Genomic DNA, 24,786 nt, shown 5'->3' with positions numbered 1-24,786 from the left:
CGGGTGCGGGTACAGTGTCAAGGAAAAACCCTTCACATACTTAGCACCTGCAGGGAATTGACGCCAGGAATACCTTGGAAGTAAAGTAACTATAAGACGAGTGCGGGTACAGTGTCAAGGCAAAACTCTTCACATACTTAGCACTCCGCAGGGAATTGAAACCAAGAAGGATCTTCTGGGCCATGCTTGCGGAAACAGAAATAACATCCCCGCATAGCGGGAACGTTGAGAACTAGATTGTTTGAAGCTCCAAGATGGAATTGGTTGTTTAACATAATTGATCACTATGTTTAAAACTACCAAAACCTCATGGAGAATCTACACAAGTGGAACTCAACGCTCCTGACTTGCGAGGAGGTTACAGACCTACCCGCATCATACCCAAATATCAAGCAGAAAAGTCGAGAATTTCTGCACGTTGCATTAGGACTTCTGCGGGAAGAATCCCCATGGAAAACCTTAAAACTAAACCCTTTTCAAAACCCCTTGCTTAAGTCCAAAAGTTCACCTCACTTATTAACAATTCATGAGAAGAACATTGGACTGGGGGGACTTGAAGAGGTAGGTCCCAGCAGAGCCCAGTTGGACCCGCAAGACTACCTTCAACAGGGACGTCTGCGCGGTTGGACCCGCAAGACTCACCTTAAACAGGGACGTCTGCGCAGTTGGATCCGCAAGACTCACCTCGAAGAGGGACGTCTGCGCAGTTGAACTCGCAAGACTCACCTTAGAGGGACGTCTGCGCAAAGACCAACTGGATCCGCAGGACCAACCATGCTCAGAGACGTGACGTCCTTACGCGCAGTACGCAAGCTGTTCCCGCAGGAAAAGCCTCCCAATGGTCGACGTACTCCGCCTGTTCCCTCAGCTGCGGATACTAGCCATCAGGGAAGGCTACCCGCGCAGCAAGGCTACACGCACAAGGCACTAACTCTTAAATAATTCAGTAATGTCACCTGAAGAAGGAATGAGCAAGCCGGGAATACTCCCGCCCAAAGCCGGGAACTCTCCCGCCCAAATGAGCCAGTCCGTACGCTACTGGAGGACCTTTTGTACTATACCTGCCAAGGTATGGACAAAAGATCTGACCAAAGCTGCGACAGCTCACTGACAACAGTACGACGAGCAGCACGCTCTACTACTTAATGTCACTATCAGCCGCTGCCTACTCACCAACCCCTGTCGAGGCACGTCCATATCCTGCAGTTGGTGGAAAAGGAATAGTACACAGCCGGCCTGGTCACTATCAGCCGCTGCCTACCCACCAACCATCAGCATGGCACGTGCGTAGCCCACAGTTGGTAGAACAGGAATACTATTCAGCCGGCTGTACCTGCTTGGAAACCTACCTTCGGCTATAAATACTCCAACACCTTGGAACGGTATCATTATCTTATATCTTCATATATTATCTGATATCTGCTCTAGTCATTTCTCTTAATATACACTTATATTCAAGAGCAATCTAGTCTGATTCTCACGCCGGAGGGTGGTCACAAGGAGGTACCCCCCCTTCTCAGTGACGAGCTCACGGTATCTGTTTTGCAGGTCATCAGAAGAATAACCATCTTGCCGGACCTAACCCTCGTGGGAAACATCTATTTAACCCCCAGATTATCCGTAATCTGCCCGGGGTCGATTAGTGTTTCTTCAGAAAAGATATTTAATCATTAAATAATAGCAATAATAATAAAAATAGCAAGCTTTTGAATGGAGAGCGAGCCATGAACATATGAACAAGAGAACCAGTGAAGAGATGGAACCCTTAAGGGCCTCGAGATCCGACCCGATTAATCAGTCAACAGCAAACACAAATTTCAACCCAATTTGCTTTCATAATAATTCCACATGATAGATAATATATGTTATAGTTGATGACCTAAGATGAACTATCCCAATATATTATTATAATAATGCAATTCCTTGTATTACTTGAGCAATATCAGGCATGCTAGTCGAATACCACATTTAATGTGCTAATGCGGCCAACCATCTTGTTCTCCACCAATATAAATACGATGTCAAACTTCCGAGACAAATACATTCAATTTATATACACCCAACACCTACTCTTAACATATACTTATCGGTCTGGTCATGAAAACAAAGCCTCCTAACTAGATTAACAACATCTATACATCATTTAATGAAATACTTGATTATAGCAAAGTATCTAAAAGTAAAATAAAAATTCGAATAAGTTCACGTTTACCATTAATATTATTATACCAACTCTTATAGACTTACGTAACACAATCCGGTTATTTTAAACCCAAAAGCACTTAAATCATAATAATCTATTAATTTCTGTAACATCAGACTAAAGGGCCATTTATGGAAAGTAAAAAGTGCAAGGACTATAAGATATTTAATTTTAAAAAAGATAAATAATAATAATAATAATAATAATAATAATAATAATAATAATAATAATAATAAGATGGCAAGCTTTTGAATGGGGACAGAGCCATGAACATATGAACACGAGAACCAGTGAAGAAATGGAGCCCCCGGGGCCCTCGAGATCCGACCCGATTAATCAATCAAACCAATAATATAACAACAAACACAAATTATTCTTTCAACCCAATTTGCAATCATAATAATAATAATAATCCCACCTGATTCATCACTATCAACCGTCAGATTTAACGTCTCCGGCGATCGTAGATTCATCATCAACCGGTAAATTTATTTCGTTTGAGATCAAATTGTAATTGGGGTATTCGACCCAACTAAAATCTTGGATACCCACAAGATTTTAACCCATAAAGATTAAATTTTTAGTGTTGATTATTGTTTTTTCAAGAATATGAATTCCGGTGGTGGTGGTGGTTTTGGTTATAATGTCCCGCGGGCACGGAATATGAAGGCTAGAAAACAAACATCTAATTATAATGATAATGATAATAAGTTTAGTAGTTATTTGAATGCTCGGGTGGCAGGGGATGATTTAGGCTTTAATTGGTTAAGAAGTTCGTCGGAGTCGGTTTTCGGGAATGTAAGTTCTGGAAATGTTAAGGAGAGGTTGTTATTTGGTTGAAATGAGGATAAAGCAGATAATAATGTTGTTCTTGATGATACGTCAAAACCGGATATTAATAGTGATAATGGAGATAATGGAGAGTTGAATGAAACTAGCAGCCTGCAGACTGAAGGTGTGAATGATATAATTGATGGTGATGTGGGATTAGATCTTGAAAATGAGATGAAGAAGATGAATGTTAATGATCATGGACATGAAAAGATGGTTGAGTTTGCTTTTACGAGCAAGTTGAATGATGTACGTGTGACGAATGTGGAATTCAAGGCACCGGACATGAGAGGTAACATGTTTTCGGGGTGGAATAGATTCGAACCGAGAAAGGAACATGTTAGAGAAACTAGGTCAAGGAAGAAGAAAGGGAAGTTGAAGAAACCTGTCGTTAGTCAATCTAGGATTATAGAAGATTTTGTGTTTGGTAGAAGAGATTCGTTTGGAAGTTCAGACGGTTTTGATCTTCCGCTATATGATGAAAGATTAGCTGGTAGTTATTCTAGAGAAACTTCTGTGACATCGGATACTTCACAGATTGATGAACAAGATAACATGTCAAATGACTCGCGTGCACTTACATCAAATTTCACGACCGATGATGAATCGTTTGAGCCTCCGATGAATGAAGTTTCCGAGACGGAAAGCTTCATGACTGCAACTGAAAATTTGGAGTCCGGTTTTGATACTGATGTGAGTTCAACTGCAAGTTCTCGGAGGCAAGAAAGTGGTGTCACTCGCGTGTTTAGTTTTGGTTCAAGATCAGAAGATTTTAGCAATGGCGACTTTACGTTTGCTGCATCTTCATCGGGTCAAAGCCAACTTCCATCAGACACCCGTCTGCATAAAAAGAAACCTCCACTAAAAGTTACCCATGATCCTTACGTTTCCACGAAATCAGAGTTTTTCCCAATTGATTTATCTGCATCATCAGGCATAAAAAAGGATAGCTTGAAATTAGTAAATGAACAGGATTTGAGACATGAAATTGTCACTAGTACTAGTTTGTCTTCCAGCAACGCAGCAGAAGCGTGTGAGAAATGGCGATTGAGGTGTGAAATCTATCTTATATTGTGTTAAACGGTTGTATTTGTTTAATATATATCAGTTAATAAAGGTTTTCTTTTTCATGTATTAGGGGAAACCAAGCTTATAGTAATGGTGACCTGGCAAAAGCGGAGGATTATTACACACAAGGGTTAAACTCTGTTTCCGAAAATGAGAAATCTACAAGTTGTCTTAAGGCTTTGATGTTGTGCTATAGTAACCGTGCAGCAGCTAGGATTTCTCTTGGAAGGATGAAAGAAGCATTAGAAGATTGTCGCATGGCTGTTAACATAGATCCCAACTTTCTTAAGGTTCAAGTCCGGGCTGCACAGTAAGTCTAACTTTTTATAGATGATTAAAATTAAGCACACGCACACACACACACACGCACTGCTTTCCATTTATGTTTTATACTGATGCTATTTGTATATATGCAGTTGTTACCTTGCTATCGGAGAAATTGAAAATGCAAAACAGCAGTATATGAAATGCTTGCAATTTGGAAATGATAACAGTGTGGACGGGAAAGTGATTGCAGAGGCCTCTGAAGGCCTAGAAAAGATCCAGGTAATATATTTTCTTGACCGATGTTTCAATGTACTGATCTTGATTTTTAACCTTTTTGTTTTTTTTTTACTTGCCAGAAAGTGTTGGATTGTATTGAGCAATGTACTGATCTTTTACGAAGACGGGCTTCTGAAGACTTGGAACATGCTTTGAGACTTGTCAATGGCGCGTTGCAGATAAGCGCTTGCTCAGATAAATTACTTCAGATAAAAGCAGACTCTCTTTTCATGGTTAGTGATGTTATTAAACACAAAAAGTGTTTGTGGATCAACCCAACCCGTTTCAAACAGTTGTTTGAGTTTTATCTGATTTTGCAGTTGAGGAGGTATGAAGAGGTGATTCAGACTCTTACTTCTAATGAAGCAGACACACCCACAAGCTCTTCTAGTCTATGGAGGTCACATCTTATCATCAAATCCTACTTTTATTTAGGAAGGCTAGATGAAGCTCTTGAATTTATTAAAAAACAAGAGAATTCGGACCATGTTACAATACCTTTAGCTGACACGATAAGTGAGCTTTTATCTCACAAGGTACGTAAGTGTGCAACCAGTTTTCTTTATTTTGCCTTAACTGCAAAAATGGCCCATTTGACACTTTGACCACCAATGTCAAAGTGACAATATTTACTTATGACTCATAGAACAGATGTAGCATAAGTTGTGTATGTCACAATTTGAATTATCTATATCTGTATGCAGACAGCAGGAAATGAAGCTTTTAAATCAGGAAAGTTTTCAGAAGCAGTAGAACATTACACTACTGCTTTATCATGCAGCGTTGAATCTCGTATATTTGCATCCGTATGCTTTTGCAACCGAGCTGCAGCCTACAAAGCTTTGGGTCAAATCACAGATGGCATTGCTGATTGCAGCCTAGCTATAGCCCTTGATCCACACTATAGCCCTTGATCCACACTATCTCAAGGTTCACTTAAGTGTATCCAGCAAGTCAAATCAAAACATTTAGTTAAAAAGGAAACGAGTCAAAATTGTAATGATATTAATGCAGGCAATATCTAAACGTGCCAGCTTGTATGAGATGATTAGAGATTATGGGCAGGTAGCTAAAGATCTACAGAGACTCGTATCTATTCTAAAAACACAAGATTTAAATGAACTAAAGCAAACTCAGATACAACTTTCTAATGTTGAAGCGGAATCAAGAAAAGGAATCCCATTAAGCGCGTACCTCATATTGTATGTTAAATCAAGTTTACAAGTTCAAAAGTACTTTAATAAATAATGAAGTTTTGATTTTTGAACTTTACAGGGGAGTTGAGTCAACTGCTTCTGCAGCAGATATAAAGAAGGCATATAGGAAAGCTGCACTCAAACATCATCCTGATAAGGTTGTAGCAGAATACAATGAAAATGTCGGTTCACCTTTTCTAATAATCATGTTTTGGTTATGTAGGCAGCCCAGTCACTCAGTAGAAGTGACGATGGAGATGATGGATTATGGAAGGAAATAGCTAAAAATGTCCACAAAGATGCTGATAGGCTTTTCAAAATGATTGGAGAAGCATACGCTGTACTTTCCGACCCTTCCAAGGTTCTCAATCTATCTATACACACACCCGTAGTACTTTTGATGTTAATATCAACTGATTCGAGCGTTGTTATTTTTTTTTCTAGAGGTTAAAATATGATCAAGGTGAAGAGGAGAAATGAAGCGAAGAGATTTACTAGAAGCAACTCATCAAGAATGGCTTCGGATTTCCAAAACTCGGTATTTGACCAAAGTGGGACCCGGAACCCAAGGCAGGATTCTAGGAGAGCCTATGTTAGAACCCACTCTACAGGCTCCGAAAGCACCGGTTCATCATATAGGTATTCCAAGTACTATTAACGGGTTTCACTGAAGAAGTTTTCAGTCAACAGTTTCTAAAGTCAAAACAGGACAAAGAATACAAGTCAAGCATGCATAGCAATTATAGTTGGCTTTGGAGATATATGAAGGAAGTTATGAAAACTTCCAAACTCTTACCTGTATTTAAGTTTGAAATTTTCTGATGTGGCGTGAACAAGCTGACAAGCTGTGTGTATATGGTCAACAAAAGGACGGTTGACCGATTTGTAACTTTCACCAAGGTGAGCCCGGGCGTACCTTGAGCTTTCGTTTGATGATGCTGTGTGATGTACACACACATTGTATTGTGAGTTTCTACAGAATCCCAACAAAAGAACAAAAGTTTTTTTTTTCATTGGCATGTGTTCAATGATTTTGTATTGAATAATTCTATTGTGGTAATGAAGAAATAGCACAGTATCATACTGTTAGTTTTTACAATCTAATCTCAACTGTCTTGCTGTCTATGTAACTGAGACTACAAGTGTGGTCTGTTGCCATATTACACATATATTCCGAGTCCAACCTCCTTAGAATTTGTTTCCACCATCAACGGAGTCCTGCGGGTATAAAGAACAAAATACTAATTTTCTGGATTGTAATTTTCCTTTCTCTTTATATTTTATGTTTTTCTTTTATCAAGATTTAATTGTTTAGATGATCACTGAACATTGGCCCCAATTTGGTCAGTGGTCTATAATTAATATAAACAAATTCACAAACTTAAAAATTAAAATTTGTTTGTATCATCTTTGAAAAAGTTAATTGCTAAATTAAAGCTTTTTTTTAACTGACTAAAACAAAGTTATCTTAAAATATTATATTCTAAAATAAAAATCTAAACAAGAAGGAAAGAATCATACTTGTGCATTACAAAATTAATTACTCCTTGTGCAGCACGTTTAAGGAGAAGTTCTCGAGCTTCAATGGCGATCCCTTCAGGCTGTTAAAGCAAGTGGAAGACATATATGAAAAGAATGGCATTAACATACATGAGATATGATTTGTGCACCACCACGCATTATCCATGCACCACAAAAAGTCTAAAACCATTAAAGTTACAAGGTTTACCATTTTATGTATACTGATAATTGGAGGGTATACTGGTAAGTTTAAGATTTTTATGGTGTATGCATTATCTTTAATATTTTTAACGTTTAAAAATCACTATTTATATTTTTATGTGCCTGCTGTGTGTACCTCTTCTGGAAACCATACGCCTGGTTGTGTATTTCCTTCTAGAACAGCTAGAGCAAATGCAGCTGTTGAATAACCAACTGATCTGAAAAACACTCATGCAGCCATTTTAATAAATTCAAGAACACTTGATTCTTTTGGTACACTATATCAATCAGAATTGGAGATGACAAAACGGGCAGGGTCGGGTACTGAGTTCGGTTGGGCTAACCCGCAAAACTTATGTATTTAATTTTAATAAATAATTATTATTTTGTTGAATCTGATTACTAAAACTGTGGTATTAGAAAAAATTAATGTAAGTTATTAAATAAAATGATTAATTCAACTTTCGATCCACTCAACCCGTTTGTCCCATTTCCATTTAGCTATTTTTTTAATTACAACCCATTTGGAGCACTAGAGATAAAATATAAACCAAATCGACAATTGACTCACCAATGGGTCAAAATTTTGCCAATGGTTAAGTCTGGGAAAAATATGACTTACACAGAGAGTCTTTTATGACTGAAAATGCCAATTGTTTGTTGTCCTCCTGAACACTCCAAATCAACCTGCTCAGAAGAAGAAAATATCTAAAGTTACCATATAACTGAGGCTATGAAAGTCTTGCCAAGATTATTATTTTGAATAAAGAATATATATTTTTGAAAATATTACTCTCATTGAGACACGCTCTCCAGCATAGCCATCTATGGCACGAACTACTGGATCAAATAACCGAACCATGTTTTGTACTTTGCTTCTGTCTCTTAGGATTTCCTAAAAGCATTAAAAGAAAACATGTAAGATGAATATTTGGCCTTTACTCACGTAGAAAAAAAGATATGATTTTTGCATGGTCGTCTTACAGACGGAAGGAAACGTGTCATTGCATCCATTGCCCAATTCCAGAAAAACGGAGCGGTACCGAATCGAGCACTGACAGTTGGAACTCCAAGAATGTCATGTGTACTCGTCACTTCTGGCAAATTCCTGGAAACAAAAAATGCTTAATGAGTAAAATATTTTAAATTCCACATGATTAATGCATCTCCTGAACTTACAACAGATACACATCTTTTTTCCCAATTCCTTTTCCAAAGTCAATGTTGGCCATTCCACTATATGGCCTTAGTTTGAGTTTCTCTCCTATTAAATAGTTGGTTAGCTTGTTAGTATCATAAAAAATACATAATAATAGAAGAGAAGCATAAACAACAGTACATAACTACATACCTTTATTACATGCAATAACCTCCTCTCCAAGAAGTAAAAAACTAGTAGCTAATATTGTAGGTCCCGCACCACCCGTTCCGGCTGTGTGGTAGTAGAATCTGAAACAGGTATTATGAAATGGCATGAAATGTACAGCAGGTTAAATACAAAGAAACCTTAGAAATACAATATTAATAACTATATATAATATAGATTAATAATACCTCAGCCGTTCAGGTTCACCTTTATTTTCAATTTTTGCAACACGAACTAGCTCGGCTGCCATTACTGTCACATTAAGTAGATAGATACAAATTCAATCAACGGTAAGAACATGCAAACATTTATGCATCTAGAAATAAGTTTGTACCATTGCTCACTCCTGGATAGATTCCACCAGTAGTTATTGCTGGAACTTTTGCAGCCAATGCTTCATTCATAAATGATTTTGTACGCAACGCGTAACTTGTATCGTCACACACGTCTAGATATGCTGCCTGACAATGAAGATTAATAAAGTTAAATTACATTTTAAGAAAATAATATGCACCAATTGGGTCTTGGAAATCCATATATTATATATATATTAATTTGTAGATGGTAGTTTACTCACAACAAACAACTATTCATCAGAAAATCCAATCAGCTTACAAGGTGTGGCAACTCCTACTAATTTCAACGTGACAGTTGAAGGGCATTTCAGTAATTCACGATTCAATTTGACCAAAATTTACAGTACGTGCCATCATTTTGGAGTTCCTGTGAACAACCACGACTCCTCTCTACTTCGGTACGAGCCCGTCACCACCTCCCTCTCGCTCCACCCCGCCACCACCATCACCCCCACCCCACGATTATCACGGTCGCTAAACAAACGAAACCCTAGATCTGATTCTTTTACTGCCACCGCCGTGATACGTTTAGTGGCTGTGGTTGTGTGAAACGACGGAGTTAAAGCAGGTATCACATCCTTTGTCTTTGAATTTCAAATCCACTAACAAATGAAACTACTGCCTAAGCTAATAGTTTAGCTATTCAGTTATCTCCATCTGTAAACAGATAGAAATTAACACCTAATTTTACCCTATTTAGTTGGTGAATTTCTTTGATTGCAGTGTCCATGAGGTTTCTGGGTGTGCATATTTGTATGAAAAATTGATATAACAGTAAGACTATTGCTATGATTTTATACCTTCCTGCAGTTTAAGCAAAATCATGTTGTTATTGAGTCCATATGGATACTTTTAGTTGTAAGTTATAACAGTTCACTGAAATTTCTCCATAATCAAGTCATTGCCTATCAAATTTGAATCTTAACTTTTTTTTATTTGACACTTCAAACTTAAATGCAAGTTACTTAGGTTTAACTTTTCTGATATTATGGCATGTTTTCAATTTGTTTGCGTGCGTAGAACTGAAATATTGAATCAGTCATAAAATCGACTTGCTTTTCAATTCAGGGTTTTGGAGTTGTTTCTGAACTAATCACCCCAATTTCAACAGAACGTATTAACATCATTAATCTTAAATTCCTTTGTTGATCAATTCACTCCAATCTTAAGAAGACGCCGCTGTCAGGTGAGTAAATTGACCCGTTCTGGAATGCAACCTAGGTGTTTGCTAAAATGTTTCAATGAATTTAGCCATTTCATTTTTTAAAACAAATGTTATTTTGGATACGAGTAAGTGAATAAAGCATATTCTTACATTAGTCAAAACAACAGCTCCACGTCAGGTGTTATTTGGATGTCGTAAGCTATAAAAATTAAGGGAACCTGGGATTCTTGAACACGTTGTACTTGGTTTTGCTATTTTTTGAGGATTTACATCGTTGAGTACGTTAATTCTTCTTTTTCTCATATTGGGTACTTTAGCCCTTGGGTTGCAATGATCATTTACCGGCTTTGCGTTGTTGTTTGGTTGTATTGATATAAAAAAAACAAATGTTTAATTACCCGTGTATATTTTTAGGTAGGCATATGTTTTGAAAAGTCTTAGAGCTAGCATTGTGGCAAGAGCAATAGATGATAATTAAATTAATATTGATATAACATTACAGTTTTGAAGGATTTTTCAAACTTTTTTAATTCTAGAAATGTTTTTCTAAAAGTTTTTGATTTATCAACAAAAGAGACAATTTTGCAGTTCAACTTGATCAAAGAAATAGCCTTTTTGAATAAAGTTGATACAACACTATCTGTGCAAGCAAAATTTGATGTAGTTATGGTGATCGAAATGCTTGGTCTGATTTAAAAGTGCATATTCACAATTTGACTTACAGTTAGTCAAAGCCTGCAGTTTAAGTTTGATTTGCTGATATGGATGTAGCAAACACTTGGTTGTAGGTTTGGTGATTTAGAAGGGATCAGATTTGATTTTGGGTTCAATTATTTTTATGAGAACAACGAGCATACGGGTTGAAAGGACTGCAAGTTGCAAGCACGTAGAAAATTTCATTCGGTTGTGTCAAAACTTTATCTTAGGTAAATTTGCATTAGGAAGGTGTTTTTGATACGGTTTCGTTACATATATAAAGTTTCAAATGTTTTGGACGTTAGTTTTTTTTTCCCCATTTCGTTCGGTGTAAAGAATCTCGATTTTGTATTGTATTCTATTGCTAGCAGCTCGGATTCCAACTTGCAACTAATATTCTATTGGTAACGGTCGGATTACGACTTACTTTTCGTTGGTAATACATGTAATGCATTTAACGTGCCCCGCCGCAACGCGCGGGTACGAATACTAGTTAATATATAAGATCAATAAATGTTGGAATTAGGTTTACCTTGTTCTCACCTTGGCCCGTATAGCAGCTTCCCGAACTTTACAGTTTTCTGTTTGTTGGAATGGCCCTGCAGCATGTACCACAAGATCTACATCTGCAGAAAGTAGAATATGCATATTATTAAGCAAGATAGAAGATACTAGACTTACCTATTTGTAGGGGTGAGCAAAATCCAAACCGAAAACCGAATTGTACCTGAAATCAACCATAACTAACAAAACCGATCGGTTGGTTAACTGAATCTAGTTAACCGACCATTCAGTTATGGCTGCAGTTAATGTGTCTTCGTTAACCGACTTTAACCAAAACGAACCAAATTTAGTAGGTTTATGTTTTTCTAAAATGTATACATCATTTTCCATCTTTTATACCTCCAATCTAGATTCGAAAATTTAAATCATGCTGCAACTGTGTATATTCTATAACCAAGCTTGGAACGAGCATATTTCAGCTTCGAAACTTTATAATTGAGCTTGGAAGACCATAACCAAATCATTTTCAACCGGAACAATGAAAACCAATAATAAAAACATACATTGCGACAATTAACGGAAATTAGCCGAAACGACCGATAACCGAGACCATTCAGTTATGGTTATCGTTAAGGCTGAGTGTAGTGGATACTAAAGGGGGCGCCAACCTCTAGCCACATCAACACCAATGGGCGCCAAACCACCATTCGCCAAAGTTTTAACAGGTGTGAGAGGAGAAGGAGTGGGGCCAAAGCTTTATTTTAGTCAAAACCACTACACTCTTGTGAAAGGGTGATTTGGTTAAAGTCTCATCGCCTATGTGGCAATGAAGTGACGCCTTAACATGCTCTTTAAGTTAAAACCACTACACAGTCTTAAGAAATCTTCCATAGCTGAACCGACATTTGCACACCCCTAAATTCAAGTGCTAATTAAAAATGGATAAAACTAGAGCTGTCATAAACAAACACACCAGTCAAAGTAGATTCAAGTGAGTTGCCATCATTAATATCAAATTCAGCAAACTCAGCATTCTTCCCCAGTGTAGCTATCGTACTAGCACCTTTTTCCCTAAAACAAACACATTCTGATGTTCAACATTATCTATGGCTCATTTTAGCAATAATATTAGTAACATTATGAGGCGTTATGGTTTCGAAATGGAATCGAACCGGTTGCGACCAGCAATGACGATGCGGAGGTCAGGGGAAAGGTTAGAGAGAGCAATGGCGGTTGAGCCACCGATTCGGCCGGTGCCTCCGAGCACCAGAACCCGTGAAGAAGTTAGGGTTTGAGTCGTCATCATACAGTCCTATCCAGAGTTAGTTATGATGTCTCTGTCAAATAATTCAATTTAAAAAGTAATCCTTTTGATTTTAATGATAAATTTAAATTGATTTTAAAAAAAGATTTTTAAAATAGTTTTTCTTTTTTTCTTTTTGAGAATTGCTTGGAGATAACTTTTGAATCAAATCTGTTTTTGACCGACAATTTTCAACAAAATCCATCTTCTCAGCTAAATTTTGAACCAAATATGTCGGACCGGACAACTTTCAGAACAAAACTATCGGATCCGACGACTTGTGAAAAATCTTTCTTTTTGAATCTATCTTTTTTTTCTGGAATATGAAAACTTTGAAATTTTGTTTTTTTCTTAGTATTTAATTATTATAATTATAATTAATTTTACTCTTGTTTAGTTTTTCTTTTATAACTTTTAAAATAAAAGGTTTTACAAAATTTAGAATATACCGTTGAGACGAGCTTACTTTTATCTGCATACCGGTATAAATTTTATTTAAAACAAAGTCCGTCAAATTATATTGAACGTTTCGACATAAATTTGATCAGAGTCGGTTTTGAGTAAAATTTATATCGGGACGTAGATAAAAATAAGCTCGTCTCAACTGAATATTCGAAATTTTACAAAACTTTATATTTTAAAAATTATAAAAGAAAAACCAAATATGAGCAAAATTAAATATAATAATATTATATTAAAACCCATCTCCCTGTACTATTTTGATCCAGGCGGTTTTCGTAGCAACTTTAACGTTAACGGGTCCGACGGTTTTCGTGTGAACTTTGTCTGACTCAGACATGTGACATAATGTTATTGGATCTTGAAACCCATCGGCACGATTCCACATGTCTCCTCTGATTATTTTCACTAGAATTTTAATGGAATGATTTTAAACTTTGGATTATTTTAGGATTCTCTCTACAATTGAATCATTTTGGGAATTTTTATAAAATTTATCGTAGCAAGTTGTTGAGTAGTTGTTAAAGTTACTTAATTTTAACTAAGATTGTTCTTGGAAAAACTTAATTGTAATAATTCAACTACTTTTTAGTTAACAATTCATCTGAAACAGTTTCATCTTTTACACTATTATTTTCATTGTGCATCCGTTAAATAACACTTAAACTCTATTAAGCTTTTTATCTGAATTTCAGATGATGTTTTAGGGCATTTGCTCGACGTGAGGATAAATACCGATTGATGTAAACTTTCCTCGAAACGGTGCTTCAATTAGTATGTTTAAACTTCTAAAAATAAAGTTGTTTGGAAATTTTATATCAATCGAATCGTATTCTTCTTCTAAGATAAAGTCCTAAAACATCAGTTTTTTTTAACATATGCCTAATAATTAAAAAAACTAGCATAAAAGGTGGGAATGGTGACAAAATACTCTCACAGGATCATTACAGACAACCATAAAATGATATTATTAAAATCAAAATTTTCCTTTAGAAAATGACCTCTTCTCTTATTGCTTTAATCAATGTTTTCATAACCTAACCAACAACAAGCCATTAAGTTACAACTTACCGGTCCACCGGTCGGATCGGAATTAAGCACAAGATACAAGTCATACAATAATAATCTACTTAAAATGTAGCCCATTTGCCTCAATACCATCATCATCATCTCCTGTTAGTTTTTCTGTGCATCGGTTTAACATCTTTACTCCTCCGATAAAACTTGTACATGAATGTCGGTATACAACTGCTCTTTCATTTCCACTAGAACGCTCTACTCATCTTCTTCTTCTAGAAGCTTCGGATTCATCCACCGCCACCGCTTCATCTCCGATTTCAACTCAACCATGCCGCATCACAAGGTATTAGTTCATCCATCAACACTCGTAGTCTGTAATATTAGTTTATTATTATCATTAGTATCTGTTTGTTATTGAACGTATTATTAGCTAGTTTAAGTGTTTATAGCGCTTCAGTTAATACCTAGTTTAGTAAGTCTACTGTCACTAATCCGTGCTCCGTTTCATTTCAATCATTTATCATTTACCAGATGAGCTCGTCATATTACTTCTTCGTGTTCGTTCGTTTAGCTTTTAGTTAAGACCTAATTTAACTGTACTGTGCTTGACGATATTCGTTAATCATATGCTGCAATTATCCGTATAATTTGACTCGTTACTTATTAAATTAGGTGAGCTAATCATATTGATTAACTGATGAAACAATCAGTACTGTGTTTTAGGAGAAGAAGATTGTTTAATTTGTTCACCAACACCTACCAAACCTAAGCAGTTAATGCATTTATATATTGGATATCGGTCGAGGACCAATATTGGAGATATCGGTTGTCGCAGTGAGATATCGGTGGGATATCGGTTATTTTAATATCATGTAGAATTTATATATATAGCACTTTAACACTAACAATTAACTATACACTTTTACTATTAACAAATTAACCTTTTGCAACACTTACAATTGTAGAAAGTAGGAACTGATTAAGACTCGAAACACCAACATTAAACACTAAAAGTTAAAAATTAAGACTTAAAACACTGATATCGGGAATATCGGTGAAATATCAGTCAATATCGCCGATATTATCGGTACTGATATTCTGGCCGATATTTCACATGAGAACCGATAACCGAGATACCACCGAGATTGACTGCTTAGAACCGAACGAAATTTCTTGTTCGTGCTCGTTCATTAAGGAAATGAACTTGTTCGTGAACAGTTCACAAACACAAAACAAACGAACGGAAATTAGCGCTAACAATGTTTTATTTGATTTGGCTAACCGAGAATTGGTTAGTGTCAATGGTTTGGTCCGGCTATCAAGTTAGTGTTAGTGTTTGTTTTAACATTTGTATTCATTTGTTAATTTACATATGGATTAATCACATAGTAATAGTATATATTTTTGTTTTTATAGTTAATAATTTTGCTTAAATCTATATGATAAGATAAGAAAAGTCATTAAAAATATTAAAAGCCTTCAATGAACAAACATAAGCAAACAAACATTAACAAACATAAATGAGTGTTGGCTAATGGTTCCTTGGTCATGTTTGTTCATTTATTAAACGAACAGACATAGACGTTTCGTTTACAGCCCTAATGTTTGTGATTGAGATGTAATTGCTGGAAACTGCCTTAATTTGATAATGATCAGAAAAGAGGTGGACGAAAAGAACAAAAGTGGATTCAGAAGCTGAGCAGCGATGGGACATCTAGTGTTTCTTCTCCAGAAGGTATCACCAATGGAATTGGTAGGCTCGCAATTGTGGAAAACAATGCACAGTCCCACAATTTGGGGGTATTAGAATGGATGAGATATCACCTCGTGGACAGTCTTCAGTAGTAAATGCTAACTCTTTACATGGTCAAACGTCGGCTTTCCAACCGAAGGCTTACGCGACAGCTTCTGCTGCAACGGTTGATGCTTCCAAAGAAATGGTTACTACTGCAGCTCAAACTGTTGCTTTGAGTAATTTGTTCAAAAACAATTTGTTGGAGAATTTTACTGTTGATAACTCTACTTACTCCACTGCCAAAATAAGAGCGACGTTCTATCCCAAATTTGAAAATGAGAAGTCTGATCAAGAGGTTAGGATAAGGATGATTGAAATGATAGCAAAAGGTCTTGCCACATTGGAGGTACGATGGACATGTAATATTTTCTAATGATGTTTGTTGGGCATTGGTTTATAGTTAATAATGTTTATTGATATTGTGTGACTAGCTTGACCTCCTCTTTATGATATTATTAGGTCTCACTCAAACACTCTGGATCGCTTTTCATGTATGCTGGTCATGAGGGTGGAGCATATGCAAAGAACAGTTTTGGGAATGTGTATGTTGGCATCCCTTTCTTTTCTTTTAGCTTTATGCTATCTGCATCTTTGTTTTGACATATGTATATATTTTCTTAGAAGCAAAAGTTGTATATATCAAACATTGTTGGTTCACCGCCTTGAATAATTATACGTGATAAATGCATTTAAGCTATAAGTATGCTTTTAAATTAGATGGTAAGAAGATGCTCGTGTCAGTTTTTTTTTGGCTTGTGTATATTTAAACGTGAGAACTTATTATAGCTGGATTGTAATTGACTATTTGAATTGCTGATTCACAAGTCAAGTGGTGGTTTCAAATGTCTCTGCCATTTTAATAGAACTATTGCTGGCTTGAATTTTCGTTATACAACCATTTAGAATGGTTTCACTATACTACTGCAGGTAATAAGTACTAACACTAATTTGACATTGAAAACAATTTGGAGTATCTTTTTTTATCTTTAGCAATTTCTACAGTGATAACTAGCGTAGGCTGAATCAATATTAGCTCTTAGTGGATGAAATAAACAAATTTGAAAGTTATATATTTACAAATACAGAACTTGGTTTTCCGTCAAATGCGTATGGAAAACAAAATTCTAGATATGTTGCAGTTATCTTCTAGTCAGACTAGCTTTTTTTTTTTCTATTGTTGAACTTTGTTTTGTTCTACAGTTATACAGCGGTTGGGGTTTTTGTTCTTGGAAGGATTTTTCGCGAGGCATGGGGCACTGAAGCTAGTAAAAAACAAGTAGAGTTCAATCAATTCCTTGAGGTAATTGTTTGTTATGATATAGTTTGATGTATCATAATTTAAGTTATACTGTTTTTCTTTTAGTTTAATCTCTGTATGGATTTGATTGACCATCATTTAGCGTGAACACATGAGCATATCGATGGAATTGGTGACTGCTGTTTTAGGTGATCATGGACAACGACCTCGTGAAGATTACGGTACCATTTTCACTTGCTTTTTATGTTTTGAACAATTATGGTTAAAATCTTTTTTTTTTTGACACTTATTTGACTTACCTTGAGCAGTTGTTGTGACTGCTGTCACTGAATTGGGCAATGGGAAGCCTAAGTTCTACTCAACTCCAGAAATTATTGCATTTTGCAGAAAATGGCGGTTACCTACAAATCATGTTTGGTTGTTCTCAACAAGGTAATTATCTAAAATATTACATACATGAAAATCTAACATTTAATCTCACTCAATTCCTAATCAAATGCAATATTTTGTCTTTTACCACCTCTAGCTAATCAAACGAGTGTTTGGTTTTTTCAAGGAATTCAGTGACATCATTTTTTGCTGCTTATGACGCACTATGTGAGGAAGGGACAGCAACATCTGTATGTAAAGCTCTTGATGAGGTGGCAGATATCTCTGTACCAGGTAAAGATAAATATTTCCATCAAACACTTATCTATGTTGGAATTTAGCTGTTGAAAACTGGGTTGATATTGCAATAAGATATTAGAAAACTAGTGTATATAGACAGTATGAATGAGTGAATGACTAGATACAATGTGAAGTACTAAAACATATAACATCTATTATCTAAATAATGAGTGAATGACTAGATACAATGTGAAGTACTAAAACATATAACATCTATTATCTAAAACAAATTTGAACTATTACAGGATCAATAGACCACATAAAGATGCAGGGGGAGATTTTGGAAGGCCTTGTTGCACGTATTGTAAGCCATGAGAGCACAAAAGAGATGGAACTCGTTTTAAAAGATTATCCTTTACCAGTATATGAAGGTTTGCTAGCCTTTTACCTTTATCTAAAATATGACCATCATTTAAGTAATAAGTGATACAACAATCTTGTGATAAACCCTTCTTTGATGATGTGGCAGCCCATCACGATTTGGGACCAGGTCTGCGCAAAATATGTGCTGCAAATAGATCTGATGAAAAACATGTAATGCTTAGTCTCCTTTTTAATACTTGATTAAACCATACGATTTCTGGAGACTCGTAATAAATCTTGATATTGTCAATGCAGCAAATAAAGGCACTTCTGGAGAACACTGGCACTTCCTTTTGTCCTGATTATGTGGACTGGTTTGGAATTGAAGCTGCTGATGACCTTCCAAGAAATGCTGATCGATCAGTTGTTTCCAAGTTTTTACAAGCAAATCCTTCTGATTATTCTACCACTAAGTTAAAGGTAATAGTAATACACCTCTCTTATATAACTTTAGAGCACAAAATAGCACCCGGAACAGTATTTAATATGGTTATTTGGCATTCTAATGTTTCACTCAGGAAATCGTTCGTTTGATGAAAGAAAAGCGTTTTCCGGCTGCTTTTAAGTGCTATCATAACTTCCGCGAAATTAATTCAATATCTAATGATAATCTTCATTATAAGATGGTGATACATGTGCATAGTGATTCAACCTTCAGGCGGTACCAGAAAGAGATGAGGTCTTACGTGTTCTCTACTCTTGATTCGTTTTGGAGTTGTTTCACATTTATATACTTTGTGTCTTGTTACGCAAACAACTCACAAATCGTGCGTTTTTTATGCATTATTGATTTGCACTTGGTGTGTTCAGGTACAAACCAGATCTGTGGCCGTTATATCGAGGTATGCGGTCATACTACTAAATTAATACAACTGAAATGTAACTTTATTGCATGTATATTGTTTTAGTGATTATCATAATAATTTCATATATATTTTACATTCAAACAAAGGATCCAAATCTATGAAATAAACAACTTATGCACATGACCCATCTGTTTTTTTAGGTTTTTTTGTTGAAATCAACTTGTTCAAGGCAAGTAAAGAGAAAGCTGTAGAGATGGCCAAAACTAGCATAGATGTTGGAAAAATTGACAAAAACAATGATGATATATCTGGAAAAAAGGGTTTAGCTGATGAAGATGCAAATCTTATGATCAAGTTAAAATTTCTTACATACAAGGTATGCTCGTTTTAAACAAAGTATTACAGTGTATATTCCGTTTATTATTCTTCAGTGTAAATTACTTTGTCTGACGTTATATTCTTTTGGTGCAGTTGAGGACATTTTTGATTCGCAATGGCTTGTCAGTTCTTTTTAAAGATGGTCCAGCTGCCTACAAAACCTACTACCTCAGGTAAGTTATATGACTTTGCATATAAATTAACTCAACACACATATGCATTTATGTCATTCTTATTATTTGATAAAAGATTTACTGTCCTGAATACGGAAATGTTACATGTTATAGGCAAATGAAAATATGGAATACATCTCCAGGAAAGCAGAGACAGCTCAGCAAGATGTTGGACGAGTGGTAACGGATGAATTAGTATATGTTGCATATGCTTACCATTTTATCTTTCACCAAGTACATGATAGAAAAATATATATTTTCAGGGCAGTGTACATAAGAAGAAAATGTGGAAACCGACAGCTGTCATCATCTGTGTACTTAAGTGAAGCCGAGCCTTTTCTCGAACAATACGCGAAACGCAGTCCCGAGAATCAAGCTTTGATAGGATGTGCTGGTGACCTGGTGAGAACCGAAGATTTCTTGGCCATTGTTGAGGGAGGTGGAGATGAGGAAGGTGACCTTGAGACCGACAAGGTTCTAGAACCTTCTAGCCCAAGTCCCGTTTCCATTCATAAAAAGGAAGGTCTCATAGTATTCTTTCCAGGTATATTGTGTATGATTATAAATTTGTTATGTGTATATGCATGTATCTTCTCTAATTTAAGATGTACATATTATTTTTAGGAATACCTGGTTGTGCTAAATCTGCTCTCTGTAAGGAAATATTAAGTGCTTCGGAAGGTCTTGAGGATGATCGTCCGATTCATAGTCTGATGGGTGATCTTATAAAAGGTGTTTGATTTTAGAAAATTTATTAAAGTTATTTTCTTCTTCCATCTAATAGTATTATAATGATATATGCTTTTGGTTCATTAAAATTTGAACAGGAAGATACTGGCAAAAGGTTGCTGATGAGAGGCGGAAGAAACCTTATTCTATTGTGCTTGCTGACAAGAATGCACCCAATGAAGAAGTCTGGAGGCAGGTAACGTAGTATTTTATATTATATATATACGAGGACAGCATGACTTTATGGTGATTTTCTTTATCCACTTTTGCAGATTGAGGATATGTCTCGTAGCACTAAAGCATCTGCAGTGCCAATTGTGCCTGACTCTGAAGGTTTATGTAAATCCTTTGCACATTTATTAAATTTTGTTTTCTCCTGAAATGTAATTTGGTTTGTTTAGTTACTTGAAGTAGTAATTTATATATCTTTTGGAGCAACCTTAGTACTATTGGTCAGTATAGGCTATACACACATCGTATTATCTAGAAACAGTAAATTGTCTTGTTTTCACTAATTGGCCTACGCTATATTCTACATATTTGTGTACAGTCAAGCCTCAACATCATAGGTTCTAAGGTAAATATATAACTTGCTAGATGGATAGGTTGAATTTATTGTCAGCTGTTTTCAAGAATGAATTTGCTTCTTATCATTATATTCCTTGTACTTTACCTATTTGGCTAATGATCAAATACCTAAACTACCCTTTACTTAGACTAGATTGAGAAAGCTTGTAGTCCAAAGTTAATAACAGAAATTCCTTGTACGTGTTGTGAAGGGATAAATAGGTAAATTTGGATTTATATCTTTACCGAGAAAGAACATGCTGCAGTTTCTTTGGAAAATCCTAAGTGAAAAGATTCGCAGTTTTTAGTGATGGTGCAGTATATGTTATACACAATTTTGGGTATGCCAGCCGATATTTGTTTACTTTTAACATATTTTTGTTGTGGATAACATGCAGGAACCGAATCAAATCCGTTCTCTCTTGATGCATTTGCAGTTTTCATGTACCGTGTACTTAATCGAGTTAATCATCCTGTAAGTTTGTTATTACTTGGTTTGTAATTTTGTATGCGATTTTAGTTTTCTTCCCACTTATGCTTATATAAGTACATGTCTCACTATTAAATGTTGTATCTGAAGGGAAATCTTGATAAGTCATCACCAAATGTTGGATATGTGTTGCTAATGTTCTATCACCTGTATGAAGGAAAGGTATGACAATTGTGAGCGTTATGCTTTATTTTTCTTACAAAACCATTGCTTAATATTTATTTTATTTTTTGTTTATTTCACATTCAGAATCGTTCAGAGTTTGAAAGTGAACTGATTGAACGTTTTGGCTCACTTGTGAAGATGCCTCTCCTGAAATCTGAAAGGTAAAGACATAAAAGTTGATGTTTGGAGGTGCCAATTTTGGCAATTTGACTAATGTACTTATGAATCAGTCAATTCGGGTCAAACAAGAAAAAATAAGTAAGCTTGAAACAAAACAATTCAAACGAGTCAAGAAGACATGAATTATATATTTTTGAATGATTAGTATGGACACAGTGAAATTGTTTTAAATAATGTTAAAATTTTGGGACAAATCTATGCAGGAGTCAGTTACCTGACTCAGTGAAGACCGTGTTGGAAGAGGGAATAAATCTATACAGGCTTCATACTAATAGGCACGGAAGGTTGGTATTTTCACTTATCAAATACTTTTATTATATTATTCTTTTGTCTTTCTATCATCATGTTTTTTTATTGTTCAGATCAGAACCCAGTAAAGGAACATACAAAAACGAATGGGCTTTATGGGAGAAGCAACTGCGCGAGGTTTTATCTAGAAATGCTGATTACTTGACATCTATTCAGGTAACATTTTTTATGTTAAACCAAGTACTAAATTAAATATTTTTAGATAATTGAGGTTGTGCCTATAGGCGTAGGGGAGTGTGTAGTCCTAGGTGGGGGTTTGGGGCCTGAAAATTCTTTAGTTTTTAGCTTATGTGTGTTTGTGAATGCTGTCATGTATTTTTACCTTCCGCTACTTCCGCTACTTCCGCTATTGATTGATATAGAGATTGAGGTTGTGAATACTTTGTTTTGTAGGTTCCTTTTGAATTTGCTGTTAATCAAGTGATGGAACAGCTAAAAAGAATAATGAAAGGAGAATACGTTACACCCGTATCTGAAAAAAGGAAATTTGGAACTATAGTTTTTGCTGCCATTGATGTCCCTGTTACCGACGTTCATAATCTCCTTTCACACGTGAGTAAAGTATCTACTTTTCTCATGATATTCTGTTATACCTAATAACTGAATCTAAGTTCGATGATTTCAGATATCTGAGAGCGACCCAAAGGTGAAAATATTTGTAAAAACAAACATGGAAAACAACAATCTTGGAAGGGCCCACATTACTCTTGCTCACAAGAGAAGCCATGGTGTAACCGCTGTGGCCAACTATGGACGGTTCGTGAACCAGAAGGTTCCGGTTGATGTAACCGCGCTGTTATTGTCGGATAAACTAGCTGCATTAGAAGTGCACCCCGGGTCCATTGATGGTGAAAGGATATTGTCTAAAAACGAGTGGCCCCATCTCACATTATGGACCGCTCAAGGCATACCCCCTAAAGAAGCCAATACATTACCCGAGTTGGTTTTGCAGGGAAAGGCTACCCGAATTGATATTAGCCCGCCTTTCTGTATTACCGGGGTTCTGCAGTTCCATTGAGTAGGGCTCTGCAACATTCCAAAACCAGGTCAAACTGTTTAGTATCAGTTTGGGACCAAACATCATTAGCTAAAGTAAAAGAGAAATGCTAAATATACGGTTTATTTTCGAGGTTTGGACGCTCTTACGTGCTGCTGATGAGGATGCTTGTCTTTCACCAGATAGCTTGTGCCGTTGAAGGGAAAAACTGTAATTTTGTAGGATTAATGTTGTGTTAGCATGTTAGTTCTATACAAGAGGCCACCAGAAAACACATCTGTTGCTTTTGTGAGTGCATCTTAATGGTTGGCAATGATGTGACAAAATGTCATCTTGTGTACATGATATTGTTGGGTTGCATGTTTGAAATTGTTAGGGTTTCGGGTTGTACATGTGGAGATGGGGGTGGTGATGGAGGTATTTCGGTAGCGGTGACTAGAGGTGGTGGTAAGGCTTTTCACGAGCCTGGGCGAACCACCTCTTGTTTTTAGTTGCCATATTTGAGCAAACGAAAGGTTAAAGCGCGAACTTGGATTGGTTTAGAGTTGAGCAGCTTGGTTTCAAGTTAAAATCATATAACTGAGCAGCCAGCTCAAAACTCGACAAGCCGGACCAACTGGTCTGGCCACTTTGGTGATGAAAATTGCTTTGAAGTGGCTCAAAACCTGAAAAACAAGTTATATGAAGAACCAAAAAAAACTTAGAAATTTTAACCTTACTAATAATGTATTAGTTAGTTTACTGCATATGATCTTCAGTCAAAAGGCAAAGAATGGCAGTAGTGAAACTGCGACTATGGCAATGGCTTAAATCAGTTGTAACGTATGGTGCCCAATTTATAAGCAAAGTTCCTCGCATCGAATTTAGCATGGCCCTGTGGGACTATGTAGAGGTGTACAAAACCGGCGTATGGTGAAATGGGTAATAACTGGTTTAGGTTTATAACCGGTTATGGAAGAAAACAAAACATATCATGTGTAACTAGGTCGGGCAGGGTACGACATAGCATCAAAAACCGATTTTGTAAGTGAAGAAGCACGGATCAATACAGTAAGTATGGTTTGATCTACGCTCCAACCGGGTGATTGCTTTAGCATGTGGTTAGGTCAAATGAGTTCTGAACAGATTTAGATCCTGTAAAACAAACCATCGTGAGCTCGTTACGAGAATGACAAAATAGGAGGTTTTCTCGTAAGTACCTTCCAACGTGAGAATCAGTAACCGTTCTAGAGAGAAAGTATTAGATCTCAAGTGATTGATGTATTATAGTTGTTGTCAATGAATACCTCTTGATGATTATGAGAGTATTAGATCTTAAATGTTTTCTTACCTTATTCTAGCAACATATGTGTGATTGCATTCTTTGTAGTATTTAAATTTGGAGCTTCTAAGGTTTAAAAAAAACATCAACAATAGTCATATGATTTTGAAGTTTAATATGTAACTTCAAAAGTTTAGTGAGATTCCAATTTATA

General features: G+C 36.0%; 2 protein-coding genes and 1 pseudogene across 3 annotated transcripts in view; 2 read left to right on the top strand and 1 right to left on the bottom strand.

The window, feature by feature from the left end:
* The window catches only part of LOC143575185 (uncharacterized), a 39,215-nt gene extending 32,716 nt beyond the window's left edge, over window positions 1-6,499 (top strand). The window contains exons 6-16 of the mRNA XM_077059623.1: window positions 2,810-3,001; window positions 3,050-4,086; window positions 4,173-4,412; window positions 4,519-4,648; window positions 4,726-4,878; window positions 4,966-5,181; window positions 5,350-5,551; window positions 5,634-5,847; window positions 5,921-5,999; window positions 6,065-6,202; window positions 6,305-6,499. Coding sequence (XP_076915738.1) covers window positions 2,810-3,001; window positions 3,050-4,086; window positions 4,173-4,412; window positions 4,519-4,648; window positions 4,726-4,878; window positions 4,966-5,181; window positions 5,350-5,551; window positions 5,634-5,847; window positions 5,921-5,999; window positions 6,065-6,202; window positions 6,305-6,499 — 2,796 coding nt within the window. The remainder of the gene's footprint in view (window positions 1-2,809; window positions 3,002-3,049; window positions 4,087-4,172; window positions 4,413-4,518; window positions 4,649-4,725; window positions 4,879-4,965; window positions 5,182-5,349; window positions 5,552-5,633; window positions 5,848-5,920; window positions 6,000-6,064; window positions 6,203-6,304) is intronic.
* Window positions 6,500-6,848: 349 nt separating this feature from the next.
* Window positions 6,849-12,954, bottom strand: LOC143574453 (uncharacterized). Its single transcript, XM_077059068.1, has 13 exons — window positions 12,823-12,954; window positions 12,624-12,721; window positions 11,690-11,772; window positions 9,264-9,390; window positions 9,118-9,181; window positions 8,915-9,012; window positions 8,743-8,827; window positions 8,548-8,671; window positions 8,357-8,458; window positions 8,186-8,250; window positions 7,700-7,781; window positions 7,363-7,442; window positions 6,849-7,059 (listed from the first exon to the last, which is right to left on the bottom strand). The coding sequence occupies exons 1-13, from the start codon at window positions 12,951-12,953 to the stop codon at window positions 7,002-7,004; spliced, it is 1,197 nt and encodes a 398-aa protein (XP_076915183.1). The 5' UTR covers window position 12,954; the 3' UTR covers window positions 6,849-7,001.
* Window positions 12,955-14,646: 1,692 nt separating this feature from the next.
* On the top strand, window positions 14,647-23,466 carry LOC143575175 (tRNA ligase 1-like; annotated as a pseudogene). Its single transcript, XR_013142722.1, has 26 exons — window positions 14,647-14,775; window positions 16,089-16,573; window positions 16,687-16,769; window positions 17,428-17,527; window positions 17,628-17,706; window positions 17,794-17,917; window positions 18,042-18,148; window positions 18,400-18,525; window positions 18,579-18,688; window positions 18,773-18,937; window positions 19,036-19,196; window positions 19,328-19,359; window positions 19,524-19,699; window positions 19,795-19,874; window positions 19,989-20,054; window positions 20,138-20,418; window positions 20,499-20,606; window positions 20,702-20,799; window positions 20,876-20,936; window positions 21,569-21,645; window positions 21,751-21,822; window positions 21,910-21,986; window positions 22,209-22,289; window positions 22,368-22,470; window positions 22,708-22,866; window positions 22,940-23,466. The product of XR_013142722.1 is annotated as a tRNA ligase 1-like (transcript).
* Window positions 23,467-24,786: the final 1,320 nt, after the last annotated feature.

The sequence above is a fragment of the Bidens hawaiensis genome, unplaced genomic scaffold (assembly GCF_021521415.1).
Source record: "Bidens hawaiensis isolate Kalapana, Puna unplaced genomic scaffold, B.hawaiensis_p1.1 tig00001412_1, whole genome shotgun sequence".
In the NCBI taxonomy this organism is placed as follows: Eukaryota; Viridiplantae; Streptophyta; class Magnoliopsida; order Asterales; family Asteraceae; genus Bidens; species Bidens hawaiensis.
The sequence above is the reverse complement of the archived record's forward strand: the minus strand, read 5'-3'. Positions and strand labels throughout refer to the sequence as shown.

What these genes read in the sequence shown, in the direction of transcription:
- LOC143574453 (XM_077059068.1), bottom strand. Translation starts at nt 12,953, where the DNA reads ATGACGACTCAAACCCTAACTTCTTCACGGGTTCTGGTGCTCGGAGGC. An exon ending in GGTGAACCTGAACGGCTGAG is followed by an intron (nt 9,013 to 9,117) that starts GTATTATTAATC and finishes TACCTGTTTCAG; the next exon opens with ATTCTACTACCACACAGCCG. An exon ending in AAAAAAGATGTGTATCTGTT is followed by an intron (nt 8,672 to 8,742) that starts GTAAGTTCAGGA and finishes TTTTGTTTCCAG; the next exon opens with GAATTTGCCAGAAGTGACGA.